This window comes from Heterodontus francisci, chromosome 3 (assembly GCF_036365525.1).
Source record: "Heterodontus francisci isolate sHetFra1 chromosome 3, sHetFra1.hap1, whole genome shotgun sequence".
NCBI classification, from domain to species: domain Eukaryota; kingdom Metazoa; phylum Chordata; class Chondrichthyes; order Heterodontiformes; family Heterodontidae; genus Heterodontus; species Heterodontus francisci.
Window position 1 is genome coordinate 113,060,856 of NC_090373.1, and position 23,907 is coordinate 113,084,762.

The 23,907-nt window shown below is 45.8% G+C and overlaps 1 protein-coding gene across 1 annotated transcript in view; it reads right to left on the reverse strand.

Moving 5' to 3' along the window:
• lama4 (laminin, alpha 4) overlaps positions 1 to 23,907 on the reverse strand; it is a 183,279-nt gene that overhangs the window by 97,891 nt on the left and 61,481 nt on the right. Inside the window, exons 7-10 of the mRNA XM_068025542.1 lie at positions 19,571 to 19,751; positions 19,167 to 19,253; positions 11,657 to 11,808; positions 10,460 to 10,570 (exon numbers count right to left, since the gene is read on the reverse strand). Coding sequence (XP_067881643.1) covers positions 10,460 to 10,570; positions 11,657 to 11,808; positions 19,167 to 19,253; positions 19,571 to 19,751 — 531 coding nt within the window. The remainder of the gene's footprint in view (positions 1 to 10,459; positions 10,571 to 11,656; positions 11,809 to 19,166; positions 19,254 to 19,570; positions 19,752 to 23,907) is intronic.

Below are 23,907 nucleotides of genomic sequence, written 5' to 3' on the forward strand. Positions count from 1 at the left end.
TCTTAAAGGCTAGTATAGAGTTTGGATTTGCACGTGGTGAGTCACCGAGCACGAGTTGACTGCAGCCAAGCCTGGAGGAAAGGACAGTTTGTTTTCCAACAACCTGGAGGCCATGGTTGCTGATCAGTTCTGCTACAGTGGACTCAGATATGGCCTTGATGGGATAGCCTACAGGAGAACGCTGATAAACATGCACATTGAGATTGCTTGGTGCATTGGCAGGTCTGTGAGGCAGGCAACTGACACCATCAAGGAGCATGGAGGAGACCAACTTCAATGTGGGACAGGACATTGCACAGAGCTTAGAGTCTATCCTTTACAGTGTGGAATTGGTGGACAGCTCCTTGAGAGCACTGGTGAACCGACCTATGATGGAGCATCTGAAAGGTGGCTATTGTCTCATTTTGCACTGCAGCAGTGGAAGTCAACTAATGTTGTGGTGCTGCAAAGGAAGCTCAGAGTCCGTGGCACACAAAAATGCTGTTGTTTCTTAGGACAACAGCATTCCTGGTCCCATCATTACCACTCTGCCAGTGCCATTGTCATTGCCTCTCAGTTAGGGAACTCAGGCTGCTGCTGCACATACGGAGGTGGTACAGTCCAAAGCCAGGCCCTCCAGGCCAAAACTGCTTGAAGTCTCCCACTAAGGCCATCTGCAGTCTCCCCCATTGAAAGTCAGCAGCCTTCCATTTGCCATGCTGCAGCCACTGAGATAACACTGTGTAGGAAGACTAGGCCAGGCAAGGGCACGCACAAGACAGGCACTAAAGGATGCATAAGGGTGAACAGTTCCATTTTGTGTGCATTATTGAATGTGTTGTTGGATAAAGTTGTTATGGAAAATGGCCACCTTTCAGATACTCCATCATAGGTCAGTCCACCAGTGCTGTCATGGAGCTGTCCACTAATTCCACACTGGAAAGGAAAGACTCTAAGCTCTGTGCAATGCCCTGTCCCACATTGGAGTTGGTCTCCTCCATGCTCCTTGACGGTGTCAAGCACCTGCCTCACAGGCCTGCCGATGCACCAAGCAATTGGTGGCTTCCTGCATTATTTGGAAGCCTATTACTCTGGCAAAGCTACTTTCCTGCACCTCCTGCTTCTCTCTGGTTAGAGAGAAAATGATAAACTCTCCTCTCCTGGCGTATAGGGCTTCCGTCACCTTTCTGATGCAGTAATAGACAGCGAACTGGGATATGTTTGCAATGTTGCTTGTTCCCACCTGGAAGGATCAGGTTGAATAGAAGTTTAGAGTGACGGTGACATTGGCAACCATTGGCGGTGTTGTCCTTGCCCTGCTGCGAGACACCAGGTCCTGTTGACGGAGGTGGCTCAAACATTGCTCCTGGCCGAGGTCGAGGTCAGAGAAATGTTCCCTAAAATGTGGTTGTGGTTGTTGGAGGTCAATCATCTGAGCTCCAGGACATCACTGCAGGAATTCCTCATGGTGGTGTCCTGGGCCCAACCATCTTCAGCTGCTTTATCAATGACCTTCCTTCAATCATAAGGTCAGAAGTGGGGATGTTCGCTGATGATTGCACAATGTTCAGCACCATTCGTAACTCCTCAGATACTGAAGCCGTCCGTGTAGAAATTCAGCAAGATCTGGACAATATCCAGGCTTGGTCTAATAAGTGGCAAATAACATTCGCGCCACACAAGTGCCAGGCAGTGACCATCTCCAACAAGAGAGTACCTAACCATCTCCCCTCGACATTCAATGGCATTACCATTGCTGTATCCCCCCACTATTAAACATCCTAGGGGCTACCATTGACCAGAAACTGAACTGGAGTAGCCATATAAATACCATGGCTACAAGAGCAGGTCAGAGGCTAGGAATCCTGCGGTGAGTAACTCATCTCCTGACTCGCCAAAGCCTGTCCACCATCTACAAGGCACAAGTCAGGAGTGTGATGGAATACTCTCCACTTGCCTGGATGGGTGCAGCTCCAACATCACTCAAGAAGCTCGGCACCATCCAGGACAAAGCAGCCCGCTTGATTGGCACCCCATCCACAAACATTCACTCCCTCCACCACCGATGCTCAGTGGCAGCAGTGTGTACCATCTACAAGATGCACTGCAGCAACGCACCAAAGCTCCTTCGACAGAGCCTTCCAAACCCACAACCTCCACCAACTAGAAGGACAGGGGCAGCAAATGCATCGGAACACCACCACCTGCAAGTTCCCCTCCAAGTCACACACCATCCTGACTAGGAACTATATTGCCGTTCCTTCACTGTCGCTGGGTCAAAATCCTGGAACTCCCTTCCTAACAGCACTGTAGGTGTACCTACCCCACATGGACTGCAGCGGTTCAAGAAGGCAGCTCACCACCACCTTCTCAAGGGCAATTAGGAATGGGCAATAAATGCTGACCTGGCCAGCAACGCCCACATCCCATGAATGAATGAATAAAAAAGAAACCCTTAGTGGGGAGGGCCTTCTGTGGAGTGCCCTCCTGTATCTCCTCCCTCTACTTACAGCTTGTCCTCTCTGCAGCCTCAGCTCCATCTCGCTGTCCTGTTGCAGTCTAAGAGGGACGGCAATACAGCACCCATAACTCCAAAAGGCTTTGTGTACAGGGCAAAAAACTCCTTTGACCTCCCTGTCAAGATACAGCAACACTTCCTTCGAAAGCTGGCAAGTCACCAAAACTCCTCCAAGAACCCACCACAGTAATTTCACAAACTTTGCAAGAGAAAAAGTAAGACAAAAGGACCTCCCTTGCAAGTTGGATGTCTAGCCCTTTAAATAGCACTAGTGGGGGATCTCTCATACAGCTGAGCTGTGAGTGACTAGCTCAGGGCACTCACTGGACCTCCAGGGTCCAAGTTTGCAGAATGTTATGAGTAAGTAAGTATGAGGTTCTTACAGACATATAATTTTCAACGAGATTATTAAGATTAGATGAATATAGCTGTGAATACTTTGCAAAATTATTAAACATAAGATGTATGCCTGAATGAAAATTTAGTATTGCATGTATCATGAGTATGGCTGGGATTTCATGAGTCGCGCGGCATCCCCAACAGCGGGGCTGGAAGTTGGTGTAACGCCACTTCCACCATTTTTCTCGTATCTCAAGCAATTTTATATGTAAATTAACATTGAGGTGACGGGTACGGGAGACATGCGGCTGGGATGGCCTTTCATTGGTGGAACCCGCCATCACTGGCTCAAGCACCATGAGTGCCATGGCTATAAAGCATTGTGTTTCAAGCCTCAAGGAGCAACAGCCTTTGTGGTATGCAAGTGTCTTCAGAGTTACCAAAATTAACTCTTTTACTTATTTGTAACTGCTCTTCTCTTCCTTAATTTAACAAACCCCAGCACCAACTCCCCATCAATTATTTTTACTTTGCAGCAAGAGCAAAGAAAATGTCAGGCAGCAGACAACGGCCCACCCCCTGGTTCAGTGATGCCTCCCTGTGGATTCTCCTCTAGGCCATCAAGAAAAGGCAGGCGGTCCTCTTCCCTGCAGATGGAGTGTGAAGACCCTCCCGCCTGACTAAAGCGGTCTGGATGGAGGTAGCAGAAGAAATGTTGGACTGCTGCATGATGCACAGAACCTGGGTGCAGTGTCGCAAGCATCTCAATGATTTGCTCAGATTGGCGTGGGTAAGTGTTCTTGGCGAAGCTGTTCCATTGTTGTTCTCCCTGGCTTCATCTCTTTCAGACAGAGGGCAGACAAGGCATGCATGAGCAGCCTTAGTGCCACATATGCTTACTAATTGTGTGCAAAGTTGAAGATTAGCATTGTTGATGTGCTTAGATGTGTCATGTGAAAGCTAGTCCTGCATGAATGATGTCGACGCATGTTTACAATGGTTGTGATTCATCTTTTGACATATCATTCAATCTGCACTGTTTCCTGCAGCACAAGAGGACAAAGACCGGCGAAGGTGTCCCAGACATCAGAGTCCTGAACCCGGCTGAGGAGTGGGCTGCAGAAATAGCAAGAGAAAAGGGAGGCAGGGCATTCGCAGATTACGAGGCAGGATCCTCAGGCACATGGATTAAATGTCATCTTCAGTCTTGCAGCCATATGTGCCCACCAAAGGAAAGTGTGTGAACTTATGTTCAGCTGATGCTTAATGTGCTTCTCTTTGTGTCACCACTGCAGGTGCCCACACTCGAGTGACTGAACGCCATAAGGCTGATGACTCCTCCTCTGGGGAGAAAGATGAAGCCAATGCCCCAGACAGTGCACTGTCACCTGCCTCTTCTTCCACCTCTGCCAGCACAGATACATCCACAAAGTCCGGGGGGGGGAGGGTTTAAGATTAGAATCTGGGTCACAATCTGGTGTGCACGACACAGACATGTCCCAGCAGCTGAGGGAGCATGTAGCAGCTGGGTCCCCTGACAATCGGAGGACTGCTTGGGGCCAGGCCCCTGCTCAGCCACACACTCATGATGATACTCTGTTTGTTGCTACAAGAAGTCTGCTGGATGTGCAGCAAAATCATGTGGAAAATATGTCAGAGATGCCTGAGGTCAGGCGTGGCTTTGCGCGTGCTATGGAGTAATCCATGCAAGCCGTGATGTCTGCCATGTCCCAGGCAATGAGCGTATGGCTTCCTCATTTGAGAGTTTGGCGAGCTCTGTGGCAAGTCTGGTTGAGCACTCGAGCCATATCTGCTCTGACCTGCAATCTATCACTGTAGCCGTGGGCTCTATGCAGCTGAGTCTAAGCGAGAGGGGGGCGAGGAACCTGGACCTCCCTCCAGGTGCTCCTTCCGCTCAGGGAGACTGGCAGGTGCCATTGTGCACCTAGATGGAGGACAAGTGTGTGCCAGCTGCCCCGGGGCCTTCCTCTCAGGACACTCCCAGGGAAGCAACGACTGGTCCTCCCCCCACAACCCCGAAATTGACCCCTTACCACCAGCAGGTGAGTACACAGGGGATACTCACGCACCAGTGCTGCCAACCCCCAGTAGGCTGGAGCCATCAAGGTCCCTTTTCTCGAGAGGACGTCAGCCATGGTCATCCACAGCAATGGGGCAGTGCACTGAGCAGACTGCCTCCACCTCAGCTGCTAATGTTGGGGTAGCACCTAGATGTAGTGGGAGAAAACGGAAAAAGAAACAGTTTTGAACATGAAGGTGACATGGGTACTGTAAATATTGAGCACATATTGCAGAAGTGAAAATACATCTTTATTTACTTTACTATTTGATGCACTCTCGTAAATCATTTGCTTGGTTTCAGCTGAAGAGGGAAAATGTTTTTTGGAGGCCCATGGCAGGAATGCATTGATGCTTGCAAAGCATTTCAGTAAGTGTCCAGTGTCCATTTATCATTGCTATTTGAGCCTTCACTCTTCAATAATGGCTGTTTGTTGTTTGTGGTTCTGCGATCACACCCTTACTTTCCTTGTGTTGGTGTGTTTTCTGTTCCATCGTAGCCCTAAGAAGATTTCATCTGCCAGTCACACCAAAGTGCAGAAAAGTTGTAGCTTCCTATGTGTGCGAGTTAATGCCTTGACGCAGGACAATTTTTCCAATGGAGACAAAGGTCTCTTTTAATGAATTTGATAGTATACAAGCCACAGGCACATCTCCACTGCAGGTACATGTGCTGCTGTCAGAAGAGCCCCTCTTTTTGAATACAGTAATGAATAAAATCTCAGGCGTATGTGAACATATTTGGAGAATTTTTTTTTTTCAACATTCCTTTATGAAGTGACTTAATGTTGTCTGAAATGTGCAAAGATGAGGTTTTCCCTGATGTCCCTTGCATGTCGCTCCATGGCCCTCATATCTATAATGGCATAATTGTTATTGTTGTCCCCCTCCTCACCCTCTTCATAGTCATCCTCATCTGAGGAGGACTGGTGTTCCTCCTTTTCCTCTGCCTGAAGAATGTTGCCACATCTAATTGCAAGGCTGTGCAAGGCAAAGCAGACAACGATTATTCGTGACACCATCTGTGGCCCGCACTGAAGAGCCCCTCCAGACCACTCAAGGCAGCGGAAGCGCATTTTCAGCATGCCAGTGGTGTGTTCAGTGATGGCTCTGGTAGTTGTGTGAGCAGCATTGTATCTCTCTTCAGCTGCATTTTGGGGATGATGCACTGGTGTCATCAACCACAGACAAAGTGGGTAACCTTTGTCACCCAGGATCTAGCTGCCTACTTTGGCTGGTTCCTCAAAAATTCCTGGCAGCTGTGAGTTCCTCAAGATGTATATGTCGTGACAGCACCCTGGGAAACGTGCGCAAACATGCATTATTCTTCTCCTGTGGTCACAAACCAGTTGTACATTCAAAGAGTGGAAGTCTTTGCGATTCGCAAATGCAGCAGGTTGGTCCCAGGGAGCTCTAATGGCCACATGAGTGCTGTCAATTACCTCTTGCACTCTAGCCAACCTAGCGATGGTGGCAAACATAAGAACATAAGAAATAGGAGCAGGAGTAGGTCATTCGGCCTCTCAAGCATGCCCTGCCATTTAATAAGATCATGGCTGATCTGTCCCAGACCTCAACTCCTCTTTCCTGCCAGCTCCTCATACCTACTCCCCAATATTTCAAAAGTCTATCTACCTCCTCTTTAAATACTTTCAGTGATCTAGCCTCCACAACTCTCTGGGGTAGAGAATTCCAGACAAACGAGTGTCTCCTTATTCTGTAACTATGTCCACTAGTTTGAGATTCCCCCACTCGTCGAAACATCTTCTCAACAACCATCCTGTCAAGCCCCCTCAGAATCTTGTCATTTCAATAAGATCACTCCTCATTCTTCTAAACTCTAATGAATAAAGGCCTAACCTGTTTAGCCATTCTTCATAAATCAACCCCTTCATCCCAGGAAGCAGCCTAGTGAATCTCTTTTGAACTGCTTCCAATGCCAGAATATCCTATCTTAAATACAGGGACCAAAACTGTACAGAGTACTCCAGGTGCAGCCTCACCAACACCCTGTATAGTGGTAACAAGACTTCCCTATTTTTAAACTCCAACCCCCTAGCAATAAAGGCCAAAATTCCATTTGCCTTCTTAATTACTTGCTGCTCCTGCATGCTAACTTTTTGTGTTTCATGCACAAGAACACCCAGATCCCGGTGTTGCACTTTTTTGAAGTCTCTCTCCATTTAAATAATAGTCTGCCTTTTGATTCTTCCTACCAAAGTGCATGACCTCACTTTCCTACATTAAACTCCATCTGCCAAGTTTTTGCCCACTCACTCAACCTATCCATATCCCCTTGCAGATTCCTTATGTCCTCATCACAACCTGCCCTCCCACCTATTTTTGTATCATCAGCAGATTTGGATATATTACACTCTGCCCCCTCCTCCAAGTCATTAATATAGATAGTAAATAATTGAGGCCCTAGGACTGATCCTTGTGGCACTGCACTAGCTACGTCTTTCAAACCTGAACAAGACCCATTAATCTCGACTCTCTGTCTTCTGTGAGTTAACCAATCCTCAATCCATACCAATACCTTACCCCCAATACCGTGAGCTCCTATCTTGTGCAATAATCTTTTATGTGGCACCTTATCGAATGCCTTCTGGAAATCTAAATACACTACATCTACCAGTTCCCCTTTATCAACTCTGCTTGTTATATCCTCAAAGAACTCTAGAAAATTTGCCAAACATGATTTCCCTTTCACAAAATCATGTTGACTTTGTTTGCGTTAAGCTTTTCTAAAGCTGGGCGGCACAGTGGCGCAGTGGTTAGCACCGCAGCCTCACAGCTCCAGTGACCCAGGTTCAATTCTGGGTACTGCTTGTGCGGAGTTTGCAAGTTCTCCCTATGACTGTGTGGGTTTCCACCGGGTGCTCCGGTTTCCTCCCACAGCCAAAGACTTGCAGGTTGATAGGTAAATTGGCCATTGTAAATTGCTGCTAGTATAGGTGGGGATGTGGTAGGAATATGGGATTAATGTATGATTAGTATCATTGATCACAAGTCGTGGGAGTCAGTTGCCAGCGATTGCCAGAGCTGGTGGGCAGCCATGAAGGGAGGGCTAAAGTGTGGCAAGTCGAAGAGACTTAGCAATTGGCAGGAAAAAAGACAGAAGTGCAAGGGGAGAGCCAACTGTGTAACAGCCCCGACAACCAATTATATGTGTAGCACCTGTGGAAGAGTCTGTCACTCTAGAATTGGCCTTTATAGCCATTCCAGGCACTGCTTCACAAACCACTGACCACCTCCAGGTGCTTACCCATTGTCTTGTGAGACAAGGAGGCTGAAGAAGAAGTATAAATGGGTGGTTGATGGTCAGCACCGACTCAGTGGGCCGAAGGGCCTGTTTCAGTGCTGTATCTCTAAATAAAATAAATAAATGTCCTGCTATTTCTTCCTTAATAATGAACTCTAGCATTTTCCCAACGACCGATGTTAGGCTGTCTGGCCTATAGTTTCCTGCTTTTTGTCCCTGTCCCTTCTTGAACAGGGGCATCACATTAGCAGTTTTCCAATCCACTGGGACACTCCCGGAAACCAGTGAGTTCTGGAATATTTCGACCAATGCCTCCACTATTTCTGCAGCCACTTCCTTTAAAACCCTTAGATGTAGGCCATCAGTTCCTGGCAACTTGTCTGCCTTTAGTCCCATTAGTTTGTCAAATACTTTGTCCCTCGTGATAGAGACTGTTACAAGATCTTTCGTCCCATTAGCTCCTTGCTGCAGACCTGGCTGCCTGACTGTCCTCGTCTACAGGTAAGTAGATGAAATCATTGGCACTTTGAGCTAGGGCATTGGTCACCTCTTTGGCGCAGCTGTCGCAAACTGTGATGTGCCACATATGTCGCCCGTTGATTTCTGGAAGGCTCCGCTAGCAAAACAATTGAGTGCAGCAGTCACCTTGAAGACAACTGGCATGGAAATGCCACCAAACCCAAACGGTTACAGGTCATACCGCAGGATCCTACAAATTTCCATGACCATTTCACGTGACATTCTTAGTTGTCTCAGGCATTGCCTCTCTGACATTTGAAGGTATTTTGTCCTTGTACTGAGGATGCAATGACATGCCAATGCCCCTCTTCGATAAGGACATTCCTCAATGTTATCTTTCGGAGCTTCTGCACCTTCTTGTTCTGCCTGTTGCTAGTGTTCAGGCATCATGCATTGAGGGTAAAGAGCCCGCCTTAGTCACTCCCTCTGCACCTCTTCCTGTGGTACTAGACAAATTGAGTGTATGAGACCCATGTTGCTGCAGCTTTTCACAAAATGAAATAAGCAGAATGTTCCAATTCAGCCCACTGTTGCCAGTCAGCTGAACCATCGAGGCAATGAACAGTTTGCTTTTACGTGCCTTGGAATTGCAACCAAGTTGAAAACACACCCACTATCATTTGTCTCCTCCCACTCTCCTTGTACTCCTTGAGTGGCCATGTGGTTTGCATTATCATTGGAGAAAATGGTGCATGTCCACCTTCCAACTTCCTCCTGCAACCATCCAGCCTGCACCCATCACCCTTGACCCACCCAATGTAACTTTAACCCTTCCCTCTGTTACCATTACCTTGGACAGTGTCACAATCAATTTATTCATGCCAATCTTCCCCCCATTCCTACTCCTGCTACCATCGACATGTCAACTCTGACCCCTGATCATTCACCTATTATTTCCGAGTGCTGTTCCCTTCCATATGAAGCTCTCAAATACCCTACCATAAGTCTTGACCTTCCCCCCTTACAGAATCCATTTGCCTCCATTGACTGTCACTGTTCCCTCTGCCAGCCAGTACCCTCAATTTGCCCCTCAGGTCCCCGACGTTGACAGCATTTATCCCTCCCTTTAGGCCCCTCATGATCATCTACTGACTGTAAAACTCAAATAAATCCACCACCCCCACAGCTGCCCACATCCCGCTTCAGCAGCAATAACAACCACTACACACCCTGTCCTTCCCGAGTAGCCTCCCCTGCTCCTCCATGTACACACCCCCATGCTTTTGCCACCATACCCTGAGAAGAGTCACCCTTGCTGGTGCCGAACCTGGAGCCAAACATCCATTCTAATATTGGCATTTGTTTTGACGATGAGTTCAAAAAGAAAAACACTGACCTCAGATTCAGCTGCACAAAGCTGAGTGCTGCACGCCACGCTGAAACAAATGTGAGCTAGGTGGAACGGGAATAGCGCTCGCCGTTCACTTAATCTGTCGGGTAGGACTTAATTGTAACTAAGGGTAGGGTAATGAGTATTCATGGCATGTAAATGAATGCAAAGCTGTAATCTGCCATCCTACGGGTCGCTACAAACACGCTGCTGATTTAATTTCAGGAAAAAAATCTCACCATCAGGAATCCGAAAAAAACACCTCCTGCCTAATTAAATCACCCCGCATGCCACCAAATCCACTCTTGCAGAGCCCAGAAAATTCCACTCTATGAAATTAATTTCAATTGATTCATTCATAAGATCCAATTCACAAACTTAACAAAATAAGTAATTTTTACCACGACATAAGTTCTGAGTCAAATCAAACCTTTTCAGACAGCATGTTGACATCAGCAATGAGGCTTATGATTGCTGCTTCAATTTCTTCTATCTTAGGTTTCTGTGATTCTGATTGTAATCTCATCTCTGCAATCTGGGTCTATATTGTAAGAAATGATGTATGGTAAATATATCAGTACAAAGCTATAAACATTGTAACCTTAGATTTAATTGGACTTTTTAACATAGTTACTGTTCACATGAAACAGGTGTATCAATGTTTGCAAGCAATGTGTCCACTGAGAAACTCAGTCTGAACACTATCCTTTAACCACCCGCCCAAACAGATAATGAATACTAAACATCATAAGTAAGGCAAGGGCCCATTTCATTCCATTTCTCACCATGCACCACTCTCTAGCACAAAATTATCCTCAAAACCAGATAGCAACAAAAGACAAAGGAGTTGAATTTCCTGCTGTAACACTTACAGGAGTCTGTTGGAACACCTTCGAAAAAGGCTAGGACCTGAATACTCAAGGTCATGACAATAGTTGGGAAAACCCAGTGATCTTTGAAGAGGTGGAGCCTCTATCTGTCTATTACAGAGCAGACACATAGGATGACATGGGGTTAGGGACATCCTTGTGTTGGGCAAGGAGCTGTATAAGTTCTCCAGGTGAGAGCCTGGGCACCTCATGTGCCTCCTCATAGTATCAATAAGGTACTGCAGTTTCTAGTAGCGTGAGGCAATTGGGCATTTGTTGTGGCGTAAGTGCCAGCCCATGCAAATGAGGTGCTTCTTACTGACCTCACAAACTTCGGTGGGTCAGTGGAGGAGGCTACCAAAATGTCCATGTGCTACTTATTTGTGGGACAAAAAACACATAAAAGATTTGGACAAATTTGCTGTTAGCAATGGATCTGATGTGTTAATAGCAATCAGAATAGAGAAAGGTATTATCACATAATGAATGAATTCTGCAGAATGGAAATGCAGAGTCAGTTTGTGAACTACGGGGTGTTGTGATAGCATGTTAGCATGTTACATATAATCATTTAAATATATGTTTATGCTAATATGTATGTCATCGCAGGAAGGATGCAATATCACGTGATACAGTTTAAATTCTACCTTACACCCCACTGATACAGTAGCAATTAAATATCTAATTAGGACAAAAAAATGAAACATGAATAAATTTCCAAGTCCCAGCCCTGTTTGACTATTATTGCTGGCACTTACATTGAAATGGATTGTTGTGGAATTGAATTGTTGCAAGCGGTTATTAATGGAATCTCCAGTAATCACATTTAAAATACTGGACTTAGCTTCTTCCAGTGATGATCCTGATAATTTAATGTCTTCAATTAAGTCCCAGATACACTTGTCACATCCTGTTGAGGTAATAGAACAGATATTGAATTAGAAGCCAGCATATTAACATGATATCAGATACAGCACAGGGCCCTTTCAGCTTGTTTTTCAAAGATGATGGCAATGTAAGGTAAAACAGAGTATGAGCCACACAATCAGGGCTACATTGTTGTCTATCCCCTATCCTTTCTCCTTTTGCATGTGGTTCTCTTATAGGGGCATGGGAATCTACCAGGTCTCTATGTTCCAGGAATGTATTTTATACAACAATAGGATTTTGCTTGGTTCAATCCCCATTCAGGGTCAAATTAGCTCATGTAGGCTGTGCTGCCAATGGAGATAATATAATTGGTTTTGGCATCCCTGGTTAGGGAGGGGGAAATCAGCCAGGGTTCCCAGTCTTCATTGCTATCGAGTGCATCTTAATGGAAATTAGTATAGGCTGATTTTTAAAAAAAAATTTCATTGGATGTGGGTGTCGCTGGCGAGGCCAGCATTTATTGCCTATCCATAATTGCCCTTTTAGAAGATGGTGGTGAGCTTCCTTCGTGAACTGCTGCAGTCCATGTGGTGTGAAGAATTGGTGATATAGTTTCAAGTCAGGATGATGTGTGGCGCGAATGTTACTTGCCACTTATCAGCCCAAGCCTGGATGTTGTCCACGTCTTGTTGCATATGGACACGGACTGCTTCAGTATCTGAGGAGGTGAAAATGGTGCTGAACATTGTGCAATCATCAGTGAACATCCCCACTTCTGACCTTATGATGGAGGGAAGGTCATTGATAAAGCAGCTGAAGATGGTTGGGCCTAGGACACCACCCTGAGGAACTCCTGCAGTCCTGGAACTGAAATGATTGACCTCCAACAACCACAACCATCTTCCTTTGCACTAGGTATGACTCCAATGAGTGGAGATTTTTCCCCCTGATTTTCATTGACTCCAGTTTTGGTATAGGGCTCCTTGATGCCATACTCAGCCAAATGCTGCCTTGATGTCAAGGGCAGTCACTTTCACCTCACCTCTTAAGTTCAGCTCTTTTGTCCATGTTTGAACCAAGGCTATCATGAGGTCAGGAGCTGAGTGGCCCTGGTGGAACCCAAACTAAACATCAGTGAGCAGCTTATTGTTGAGTAAGTGCCACTTGATAGCACTGTCGACGACACCTTCCATCACTTTGCTGATGATCGAGAGCAGACTGATAGGGCTGTAACTGGCTGGGTTGGATTTGTCCTGCTTTTTGTGGACAGGGCATACCTGGGCAATTTTCCACATTGTTGGGTAGATGCCAGTATTGTAGCTGGACTGGAACAGCTTGGATAGGGGTACGTCCAGTTCTGGAGCACAAGTCTTCAGTACCATTGCCAAATGTTGTCAGGGCCCATAGCCTTTGCAGTATCTAGTACCTTCAGCCATTTCTTGATATCACATGGAGTGAATCGAATTGGCTAAAGACTAGCATCTGTGATGCTGGGAACCTCAGTAGGAGGCTGATATGGATCAGCCACTCAGCACTTCTGGCTGGATATGGTTGCAAATGCTTCAGCCTTGTATTTTGCACTGATATGCTGGGCTTCACCATCATTGAGGATGGGGATATTTGCAGAGCCTCCTCCTAGTGTTGGCTGTTTAATTGTCTATCAACATTCATAACTGAATGTGGCAGGGCTGTTGAGCTTAGACCTGATCCATTGGTTGTGGGATTGCTTAGTTCTGTCTATTGCTTGCTGCTCCTGCTGTTTGGCATGCATGTAGTCCTGTGTTGTAGCTTCAGCAGGCTGACACCTCATTTTTCGGAACGCCTGGTGCTGATGCTGGCATGCCCTTCTGCACTCTACATTGAACCAGGGTTGATCCCCCGGCTTGATGGTAATTGTAGAATGTGGGATATGCCGGGCCATGAGGTTACATATTGTAGTTGAATATAATTCTGCTGTTGCTGATGGCCCACAGCGCCTCATGGATGCCCAGTTTTAAGTTGCTAGATCTGTTCAAAATCTATCCCATTTTGCACAGTAGTAGTGCCACACAACACAATGGAGGGTATCCTCAATGTGAAGGTGGGACTTCATCTCCACAAGGACTGTGCGGTGGTCACTCCTAACAATACTATCATGGACAGATGCATCCGCGGCAGGCAGATTGGTGAGGACAAGGTCAAGTATGTTTTCCCCTCTTGTTGGTTCCCTCACCACCTGCCGCAGACCCAGTCTAGCAGCTATGTCCTTTAGGATTCGGCCAGCTCGGTCAGTAATGTTGCTACCGAGCCACTCTTGGTGATTGACATTGAAGTCCCCCCCAACCCAGAGTACATTCTGTGCCCTCGCCACCCTCAGTACTTCCTCCAAGTACTGTTCAACATGGAAGAGTACTGACTCATCAGCTGAGGGAGGGCGGTAGTTGGTAATCAGCAGGAGGTTTCCTTGTCCATGAGACTTCATGGGGTCCAGAGTCGATGTTGAGGACTTCCAGGGCAACTCCCTCCCTACTGTATACCACTGTGCTGCCACCTCTGCTGGGTCTGTCCTGCTGGTGGGAAAGGACATACCCAGGGATGGTGATGGCAGCGTCTGGGACATTGTCTGTCAGGTATGATTCCATGAGTATGATTATGTCAGGCTGTTGCTTGACTAGTCTGCGGGACAGCTCTCCTAACTTTGGCACAAGCCCCCAGATGTTAGTAAGGTGGACTTTGCAGGGTCGACAGGGCTGGGTTTGCCATTGTTGTTTCTGATGCCTAGGTCGATGCGGGGTGGCCCGTCCGGTTTCATTCTTTGTTATTGACTTCGTAGCAGTTAGATACAACTGAGTGGCTTGCTAGGCCATTTCAGAGGGCATATAAGAGTCAACCACATTGCTGTGAATCTGGACCAGGTAAGGACAGCAGATTTCCTTCCCTGAAGGATATCAGTGAAACAGATGGGTTTTTACAACAATCCTAACAATACAGTCATGGACAGATGCATCCGCGGCAGGCAGATTGGTGAGGAGGAGGTAATGTAGGCTTTTCCCTCTTGTTGGTTCCCTCACCACCTGCTGCAGACCCAGTCTAGCAGCTATGTCCTTTAGGATTTGGCCAGTAGTAGTGCTCCTGCCCAATCTTGGTGATGGACATTGAAGTCCCACACCCAGAGTACATTATGTGCCCTGCCACCCTCAGTGCTTCTTCCAAGTGTTTTCAGCATGAAGAAGCACTGGTTCATATGCTGAGGGGGCGCGGTAGGTGGTAATCAGCAGGAGGTTTCCTTGCCTATGTTTGACCTGATGCCATGAAACTTCATGGGGTCCGGAGTCGATGTTAAAGACTCCCAGGGCAACTCCCTCCCGACTGTATACCACTGTGCCGCCATTTCTGCTGGGTCTTTCCTGCTAGTGTGGCAGGACATGCCCAGGGATGGTGATGGTGGTGTCAATTATGTTGGCTGCATGGTATGATTCTAAGAGTATGACTATGTCAGGCTGTTGCTTGACTAGTCTGTGGGATAGCTTTCCCAATTTCGGCACAAGACCCCAGATGTTAGTTAGGAAGACCTTGCTGGGTCGACAGGGCTGGATGTGCCATTGTCACTTCCAGTGCCTAGGTCGATGCTGGGTGGTCTGTCTGGTTTCATTCTTTTTAGACTTTTCTTTAGTGGTGTGGTACAACTGAGTGGCTTGCCAGGCCATAGTTGGATAACCTGGCAACACTCATTGCCTAGAAACACGCTTGAATAATGGGAAAGGTAGGGGAAGGCCACAACAAGGAGTCAAGACTTCATCAAAAGGAGGAAGAAGCAAAGAAATCTAATAAATGATCCAAAATCCCGTCCAGTGCATATTGTTTGAAAACTTGTTTAGGCTGAATTTAGCAATTGATCCTTTGTTGCTCTGACTTGTGCCCACAGTACATGTATTCATAGGTCTTCTAGTCGCCACTAAAGAAAAATATCCATAGGGATCAGATGTCATCCTAAATCACATATATTATTAATTACTGAACTTAAATTATATAGATTGTTACTAATTAATGAGTCCTGATAATATACTAAGCTATAAGAGTGCTACTAAACATTTAGAGCACCTGACATAAGATTACATTTTCTGCATCAGTGCAGTGTTCTCATGGGGGGGACTGCATACCAGGAATCTGGGCACAGAGAATAACAGTAGCTGGCAGGTTCCAATACTCAAAGGTCTCTTGGGTGTGCATTTAAAACCTTTATGTTTATTTTTTGGGGTCCTCTTCAGCTTGCTGACAAGTTTCTCTTAGATCCTCCAATTGGGAGTGGAGTCCTACCAAAACTCTCCACCAGTTTCTTGGAGCACCCTTATATCTGGCCAGACTATTAATGTAACTACAGGTAAAGGAGACAGTGAACCCCTCCTCCTGCTTCATCAATGTGACAGATGGGCCCGTGCCTATTGCCCCATTGTCAGTTACATTTGGCAGTAATGTGGGATATGTTTTTGCACTATATTAATGAATGCATTAAAATACTATTCATTTTTGTAAGTGGGCAGTTCAGTGTTAGTATCAAGATCACCTGCCTGATAATGTCTCCCACAGCTGCCACTTATTTTAGGGTGCAGTTATTTTGTAGCTTGCAGAACAAATTTTAAACTTAAAACCCTTAAACTTAAAGTTGATGCACATTAGGTGCCTGCTCCCTTATCAGGTGCAGGGTCTCTATTTAATTGGATGCAAAGTACACCTAGTGCATACCCAATGTACCCCAATGATCACGACATAGCCGCTGGGAGCCTGCAGAGGAAAGTGTGCATGAGGCTGACTGAGGCCCCTGTTCATAGAGTCATAGAGAGTTACAGCATTGAAACAGGCCCTTAGGCCCACCAAGTCTGTGCTGACCAACAACCACCCATTTATACTAATCCTACATTAATCCCCATATATTCCCTACCACATCCCCACCATTCTCCTACCACCTACCTACACTCGGGGTAATTTACAATGGCCAATTTACCTAACAACCTGCAAGTCTTTGGCTATGGGAGGAAACCGGAGCACCCAACGGAAACCCACGCAGTCACAGGGAGAACTTGCAAACTCTGCGCAGACAGTACCCAGAACAGAACCCAGGTCGCTGGAGCTGTGAGGCTGCGGTGCTAACCACTGCGCCACACCATATTGTAATTAGAATGGAGTGCTTAAGTATAAGGGCAGGTTCTACACATTTTTTTTACTGGCTGAATCTGACCTACCGTCAGGTCTTCCAGTTTGTCTCCTGTTGGACTTTTGTGCCTTAAGAGACTGATTTCATCTGCTATTGTGCCCCTTCCACGTCACACCCCCAAGAAAATCCTTTCTTCTTAAGCAGACAGCAACAACTTACATGTGGCCGGAGCTGGAAATACCATCCAACAAACCTGGCACTCCCAGTGTATTTGGAGCAAAGTTTAACTATTACATTGCACTGACCTCATATTATGGGGTGAGTTGAGTTCACTTGTGGGCCAAGTACACAGAGTTCTTCTGGAGCAGTGCTCACAGTACTGTGCATTTATGATCGTAATATCAGCCCTATAACGTCTAGAACATATTTGGACAGCATCCACAGAGCCCATTGACTTTCTAATGTTAGAAGATGAGATATTCTTCCAGCAGCCATAATCCGGTATGTTGTGCTCCTGTTTAGTATGTTTGCATTGAACTCCATTTTACCTGATTCAGGAATAGTGGGCGGAATCTTAGCAGCCCCTTGGAGATGGCTTTGGAGGCGGGGATGTGGAGAAATTTAGAAAATTGCGTGTCGAGTCAGCTCCTTGGCATTGTCCCGCCTCCAACAAGTTTCCCAGGGGCAGGCTGTCATAGGAATTGGCAACCCGCTCCACAGAGGCAGGTAGCCAATTAGGCCAATTAAAACTCCACTTATGGGCCATTTTCAGATGCTGACGGAACTTTCCCAGCATCAGATGGCTACCCCCTTCCCCAAAGTTGAAGCCCGGTAGCTACTTGGAGGCAACCTCCTGGTAGCAAGCTAGGGCGCCATAGCAACCTCCTCTCAATGCCCCAGTGAAGGAGTCACAAGGATGAAAATGCCACAGCCGTAGTCACAAGCAATCCTGTGGAGCGTCTTCCCCTCCATACAGATGGCCCTAACGCTGTGGGCCTTCTTTATTTTTACGTTTTCATCACACTTCAGAGAGTGCTTCCATTTTTGAGGAGGTCCCTTGCATTCTCCTACCTGCATCAGCCATGCCCATCTGTCCCAGTGGGGTTGCTGTACATCCAGTGCTGTGGGCCCTCCTATTGGGCTTCCCACCTCAGGAACCTGCCCGCCATCCTTAATCGGATGGTAATCGTAGAGGCGGCCCGTTAATTGATTGCCTCTCATAAGATTGCACCACAGGGTGCACTGTAGAAGTGAGTAGGGGCAGGACCTGCAATTAATCCTGATGCCTGAAAATTTTTACAGCTGCTACGATTCAGCCCAGCATTAGCAGGCAGTACACTTGTTTGCCAGTTCATGAGAAATGCATTGGAAAACTTGGTGCAATGTTACTGGAGCATTAGAATATCAAGACAAGGGGCGATGTTGACAATCCCTTTTGTGGTGAATTCAAAATATAAACTATGTTAAGAAAAACATGAAGAGAAGGTCAACTCTCTGTGGCAAGGCTAAAAGAATAAATATGGCTGGATTTTCTTCTTGAACTAATGCATACAAATATTATAAATTTCACGTGTAAAAATAAGCTGCAAAATATTCAATAGTTTCAATTCAATGTAAAAGTTTTCATAACGCTTTATTAGTAATAAAAATTTATGTGCCAAAAGATAAAACACTCTAGTTATTATTTCTCAGTAGCACTTCTTGGGAAACGTTTGGAAAATACAACTCAACCTTTCTTTTGGGCACTTGACAAACTCCTTATAAACATTTAATGAGCATTCCATTCAAATGTTCTAATACTGACACCTGTAATGACTAAGCGTCTGCATTTCATGTTCCCTCATTTGAGTCTCTCATTCCTATAACTATATCATTTTTACTTGAAATAGCTGAGAATTTTTGAGATAGCCACAGTGGCCTTATTTCGTATTTGCTGTGTTTGCAATAGACTTTTGACTTTGAATAAAGACTGCTTGGCCTGAAGAGAGTTGTATGAATTTCAGGCATTGACAATTGTTAGAATAATCGTATCACTTGTTTAAGTACACCGCAAACATGATGATTGGTGGATCAGTTCTATAGGTGTCAAGCCAATATAATTCACTGGAAAAGGAGCCACACAGTTGTATTTTGGGTTGTCACTGGCTGCAGAAGCAAGGATGTCAAATGTTATTTTAACTTAACAAAGCTGTAGGAAAACACAGCCAGAGTTCAGTGGGGCCATCTGGAAGTATAGTTGTAGGGCTTAGTTGCATGAAGGTACTTACTGACAACTGAGCAGTTGGTTGGGGGCTCAGTGGGTGCTGACAGACATTCTCCTGTCTCACTGTCGCAGTGCCCTTCACATTCGCACCCTGCAGGCGAGAGAAAGAAGTGAACTTTTGAAATTATAATTCATGATTATGGATGTTTATCAATTTCGAAATGCATGCAACATTTTTATTAAACTGTGCAGTGAAAAATACTGTTTAATGCTTGCAATTACACAGTATCTTATGAGATCAAGATGTCTCAATGTGCTTCACACAATGGATTGCTTTTGAACTGCTGTTACGAGAGCTCACTTTAAATTCTTTTCTTTCTCCTTTTTTACTTCCTTCATTCTCTTGTTTTCTTTGTCCATTGTATTGCCATTTCTCTCTCTCTGCTAAATTTAGTGCCGTGAACTTACTCTGGCACCCATTCAGTCCGTAGTTCCAGAACCCGTACAGACACCGGTCACATAGTCTTCCTGTGACTCCGGGTAGGCATTTACACTGTCCACTCAAAGGGTCACAATATTCATCCCTGGAAGCCAGAGCACACTGGCATCTCAAGCATCCAGAACAACTGCTGTATCCATAGTACCCAATCTGAAAAGAAGGAATACAATATAAAACAATTATATTTGATAACATGAGCTAGATTTTAGAAAACGATTGGCAGTATTTTTGTGCAGGGTATTTCCTGGTTCATTAACTTCATTTATAAGCCAAAAAGATAGTGGAGGAAAATTGGATAAGGCCTGAAAATGGTTACGGGGATTGTAATGCAAAATTAACCTGCACTTTTTTGTTCTGATTCAGGCAGCATGCAAACTTCATATCGCCTGCTTATTTATATGATTGCAGAATGCAGCTTGCTAAGCATCCTGTTGAATGGCTGCACACATGAATCATGAGAGAAGAACACCAATTAAAGCAAGCCTTAAAGAGGAAGTGCATTTTGGCTGGAGCAGGTGTTGAATATCATTGTACATGTGACTTTGACCTGAGGAAGACATAAGAATGGCACAATATAGCAGAGAATGGCCTCCAAGGTCCTCCAATGCAAAACTGAAGGGTTTGGTGTTAGAGTTCAACATCAGGAGATAGGTCTCATATCCACAGTGGGTCAGGAGGCTCCAGACAAACCCACAGCAGACAATGGGAGCAGATAGCTGTGCAGCTCAATGCCAGCAGTGTAGCCCCATGGCCTGGATGTAGTGCTGAAAGAAGTTCAATGACCTCATGAGTGGCCAAGATTAGTGAGTTCATCTTCAAGCATTGCACCAACTGCACAACCAGCCTCAGACACTGCTCAATTCACCATACCCCCATCTCTCATCTACGAACAATCTCTATCAATTATTGACTCATAGCTCACATGCAGAGTGTCATGCAGACCCCCACCTGCCAAAAATGAGAGATATTAATTTTGTCATATGAACATTAATTTTAAACTGTTCCTGGAGTGAAGAAATGACTTGTCTAAAAAGAGGTCACCAGAACTTGGCTGGAGGACATTTGGATACTAAGAGACAGTGCTTGGAGAGACAAAAGAATTGCTCACTGATTCAATTAACAGAGATTAGGCTGGGCAATGGTGATGCACATCTTGTTGGAGTAAGAGACAGCACTACAATCCCCAACTCCCCCCCTCCCCGCACCGAGAGCTTTGTAATCCACAAATGCAGAAGTATTTAAGCCAGCTGGTCACATGACTAACCGGCTAGTCCAGGCCTTTTGAACTAGACACAGGACAGTTTGAATTCAGACTGCAGAGATTGCGACTGAATCTGGAACAAGAGAGCTTCTCTCCTGGCTGACTCTCTCTCCCTTTCTCACAGGCTTCCAGACTCACTGAAGACACATAAACCTCAAGAGAGAAAAGACTCTTACATCAAAACAAGTTAAAGCGTGCACTGGGCCTCAACGAATAGCAAGACTTACTGGCAACCAAAGACTCCACATTGAACTCAAAGGACCGTAAGTAATTGCCTCAAATTTTTCCCCTTTATTTTTTCTACTTTTTCTGTCTCTATCTGCCCGTGTTTATCGTGTACGTATGTTAGCGTGGTCGCGTCGCATGCTCATAGTCGTTAACTGAATTAGAGTTTAAGATTAATAAACTTCCACCTTTATTGTTTAAATCTAAGACCCTCTGTCTGATTTCTTTGCCTTACAATTGGAAAGCAGTGAACAAGGATTCACTGATGGGGGAGCTAAAAACATGGTGTTTTTAAACTTAAACCCTGTTACGGTTAGACCAGGCAAAGGCTGAGACGGAACTCCTCGACCTCTATCTCATCTGGTCATAACAGAAATTTGGGGGCTAGTGCCTAGATTTGACCCACAGACAAATGAGGAAATTGGAATTGGGAAATCAAATTGTTCCCAATCAAAAAAAGAGAAAAGATTTCAATACAGGTTTTCTTGTGTTTGTGTGTGATAGAATACTAATATGTCTGCGACTGAAGCTAGTAGCTCCCCAAGCCAGGCTGAAGTAACTTGGGATAAGTTAAAAGCACTGTCTATGGAGGAGTTGAGGAAAATGGCTGAGCAGTGTGGGATCACTGTACGTGGCAAGGCTAGGAAGTCTAAACTCCTAAGACTAGTGACCAACCATTTTTCCCTTGAATCTGAAGATGCAGAAACAGGGTTAGAAGCAGGGTATTGCTAGCAAAGCTACAATTGGAACAGAGGAAACTTGAATTAGAAGACAGGGAAGGGGAAAGAGAGAGACAGGAGAGAGAGAAAGAAATTGCCTTCCAGAAGGAACATGAAGAAAAAGAGAGACAGGAGAAAGAGAAAGAACCTTCCAGAAAGAATGTGAAGAGGGTGACTTGAGTTAACTAGGGGGCATAGCCAATATGGAGGAGCATAATTCAGGGCTGGGTGCAGAATTGTTAAAACTTTCCCAACTGATCCCAAAATTCAACGAGGGAGACGTGGAAGACTTTTTTGTGTCTTTTGAAAAACTGTCAAGGCAGTTAAATTGGCCAGCTGAGGCTTGGACTCTCCAGGGGACTCAGATGAGGACTCCAATGGGGTAGCGAAAGGGAAAAGGCTGATGGATATGCACAATGAAATGTGTGATGCATTGGCAGGCCTACCAGAGAGGTTAAGGTGACTGTCAAGGAGCATAGAGGAGTCCAGCACTAGCTTGGCACATGACTTGATGCAGAACCTGAAGCCCATCCTCTCCAGCATGGAAATGGTGGCCATTGCATGAGAACACTTGTGGATTCAATTACAATCCAGCACCTGGTGGCTGATGTCTCAGCTTCCATTGCAGCAAAAACGGAAGCCACCCAATGTTTGAGTGTTGTGGAAGCTCAGACTGAAGTCATATAAACTCAGCATGTTACCAGCTTGGTGTCACGCAGGCTCAGACTGCTGCATCATGGCTGTGGATACCAGGGCAGGGTTTCACAGCAGTCCAACAATCTGTCCTCCAACAGATTCCTAGGATTGCTGAGGCACATCCAGGGTGAGTAGCAGTGGCAACGTGGGGCACAAACTTGTTGTCTACGCTTAGGGTGACAGCATTCATCCTCCCAGCGCACCACTCCACCATTTCCCTTGCTGTTGCCTGTCAGCCAGCCAACCCAGACTGCTGCCACCCATGCCGGGTGCTGAAGTCCAATCCTGGGCTTACATAGGAGCAGCAGGCCAGACAAAGGCATCCGTTAGACAGGCACGAAGAGAATGCACAAGGGTAATTAGTTGACTACCGTATGGAATATTGGATGGTTTGTTTGATAAAGTTGGTTTGGAATGTTTGTATTGCGATGGCTTTATTTTAGCATTGTGATCAAGAGGATGCTGTGTTTGTCAGTAAAAGAGTGATCATAAGATGTGGGACTGTTGTTGAATGGAGAATTGGGATTGTGTTCACTGGCATTGCAGTCAAATGAACCGATCATGGACAGCCCGGTCGGAAAGGGGATGTATTGGTTGTCTCCTCCCTTCTTGCTCCTCCTCCTCTTCCTTAGATGTTCTCCATAGCCCTGATGACAAGGGCTGTGCCCTCATGATGGCGAGGTTGTGCAGGATGCTGAAGACCTGACAAATTGTCACATGTGCTCTGGCAGGTACTGCAGGGATCTTCCAGAACAGTCCAGGTAACAGAAACATTGCTTCAGCACCCCAATGGTCTGCTCAATTACATTTTTCTGGCAGCATTGTATGTATGCTGCCCACATGCACCTGGGTTGCACACAGGAGCCATGAGCCAGCTTGTCACCCAGCAGCCACCCTCTGATTTGACATGGTGGCTCAAATACTGATGGTGCAGTGGACTGGTGCAAAACAAAGGCATCATGATATAGAAACATAGAAAATAGGAGCAGGAGTAGGCCATTCGGCCCTTCGAGCCTTCTCCGCCTTTCATTATGATCATGGCTGATCATGGCAACTCAGTAACCTTTTCCCGCTTTCCCCCCATATCCTTTGATCCCTTTCACCCCAAGAGCTATATCAAACGCCTTCGTGAAAACATACAATGTTTTGGCCTCAACTGTATTCTGTGGTAGTGAATTCCAAAGGTTCACCACTCTCTGGGTGAAGAAATTTCTCCTCATCTCAGTCCTGAAAGGTTTACCCCGTATGCTCAGACTATGACCCCTGGTTCTGGACTCCCCCCACTATCAGGAACACCTGCATCTACCCTGTCAAGTCCTGTTAGAGTTTTATAGGTTTCTATGAGATCCCCTCACTCTTCTGAACTCCAGTGAATATAATCCTTACCGACTCAATCTCCCCTCAT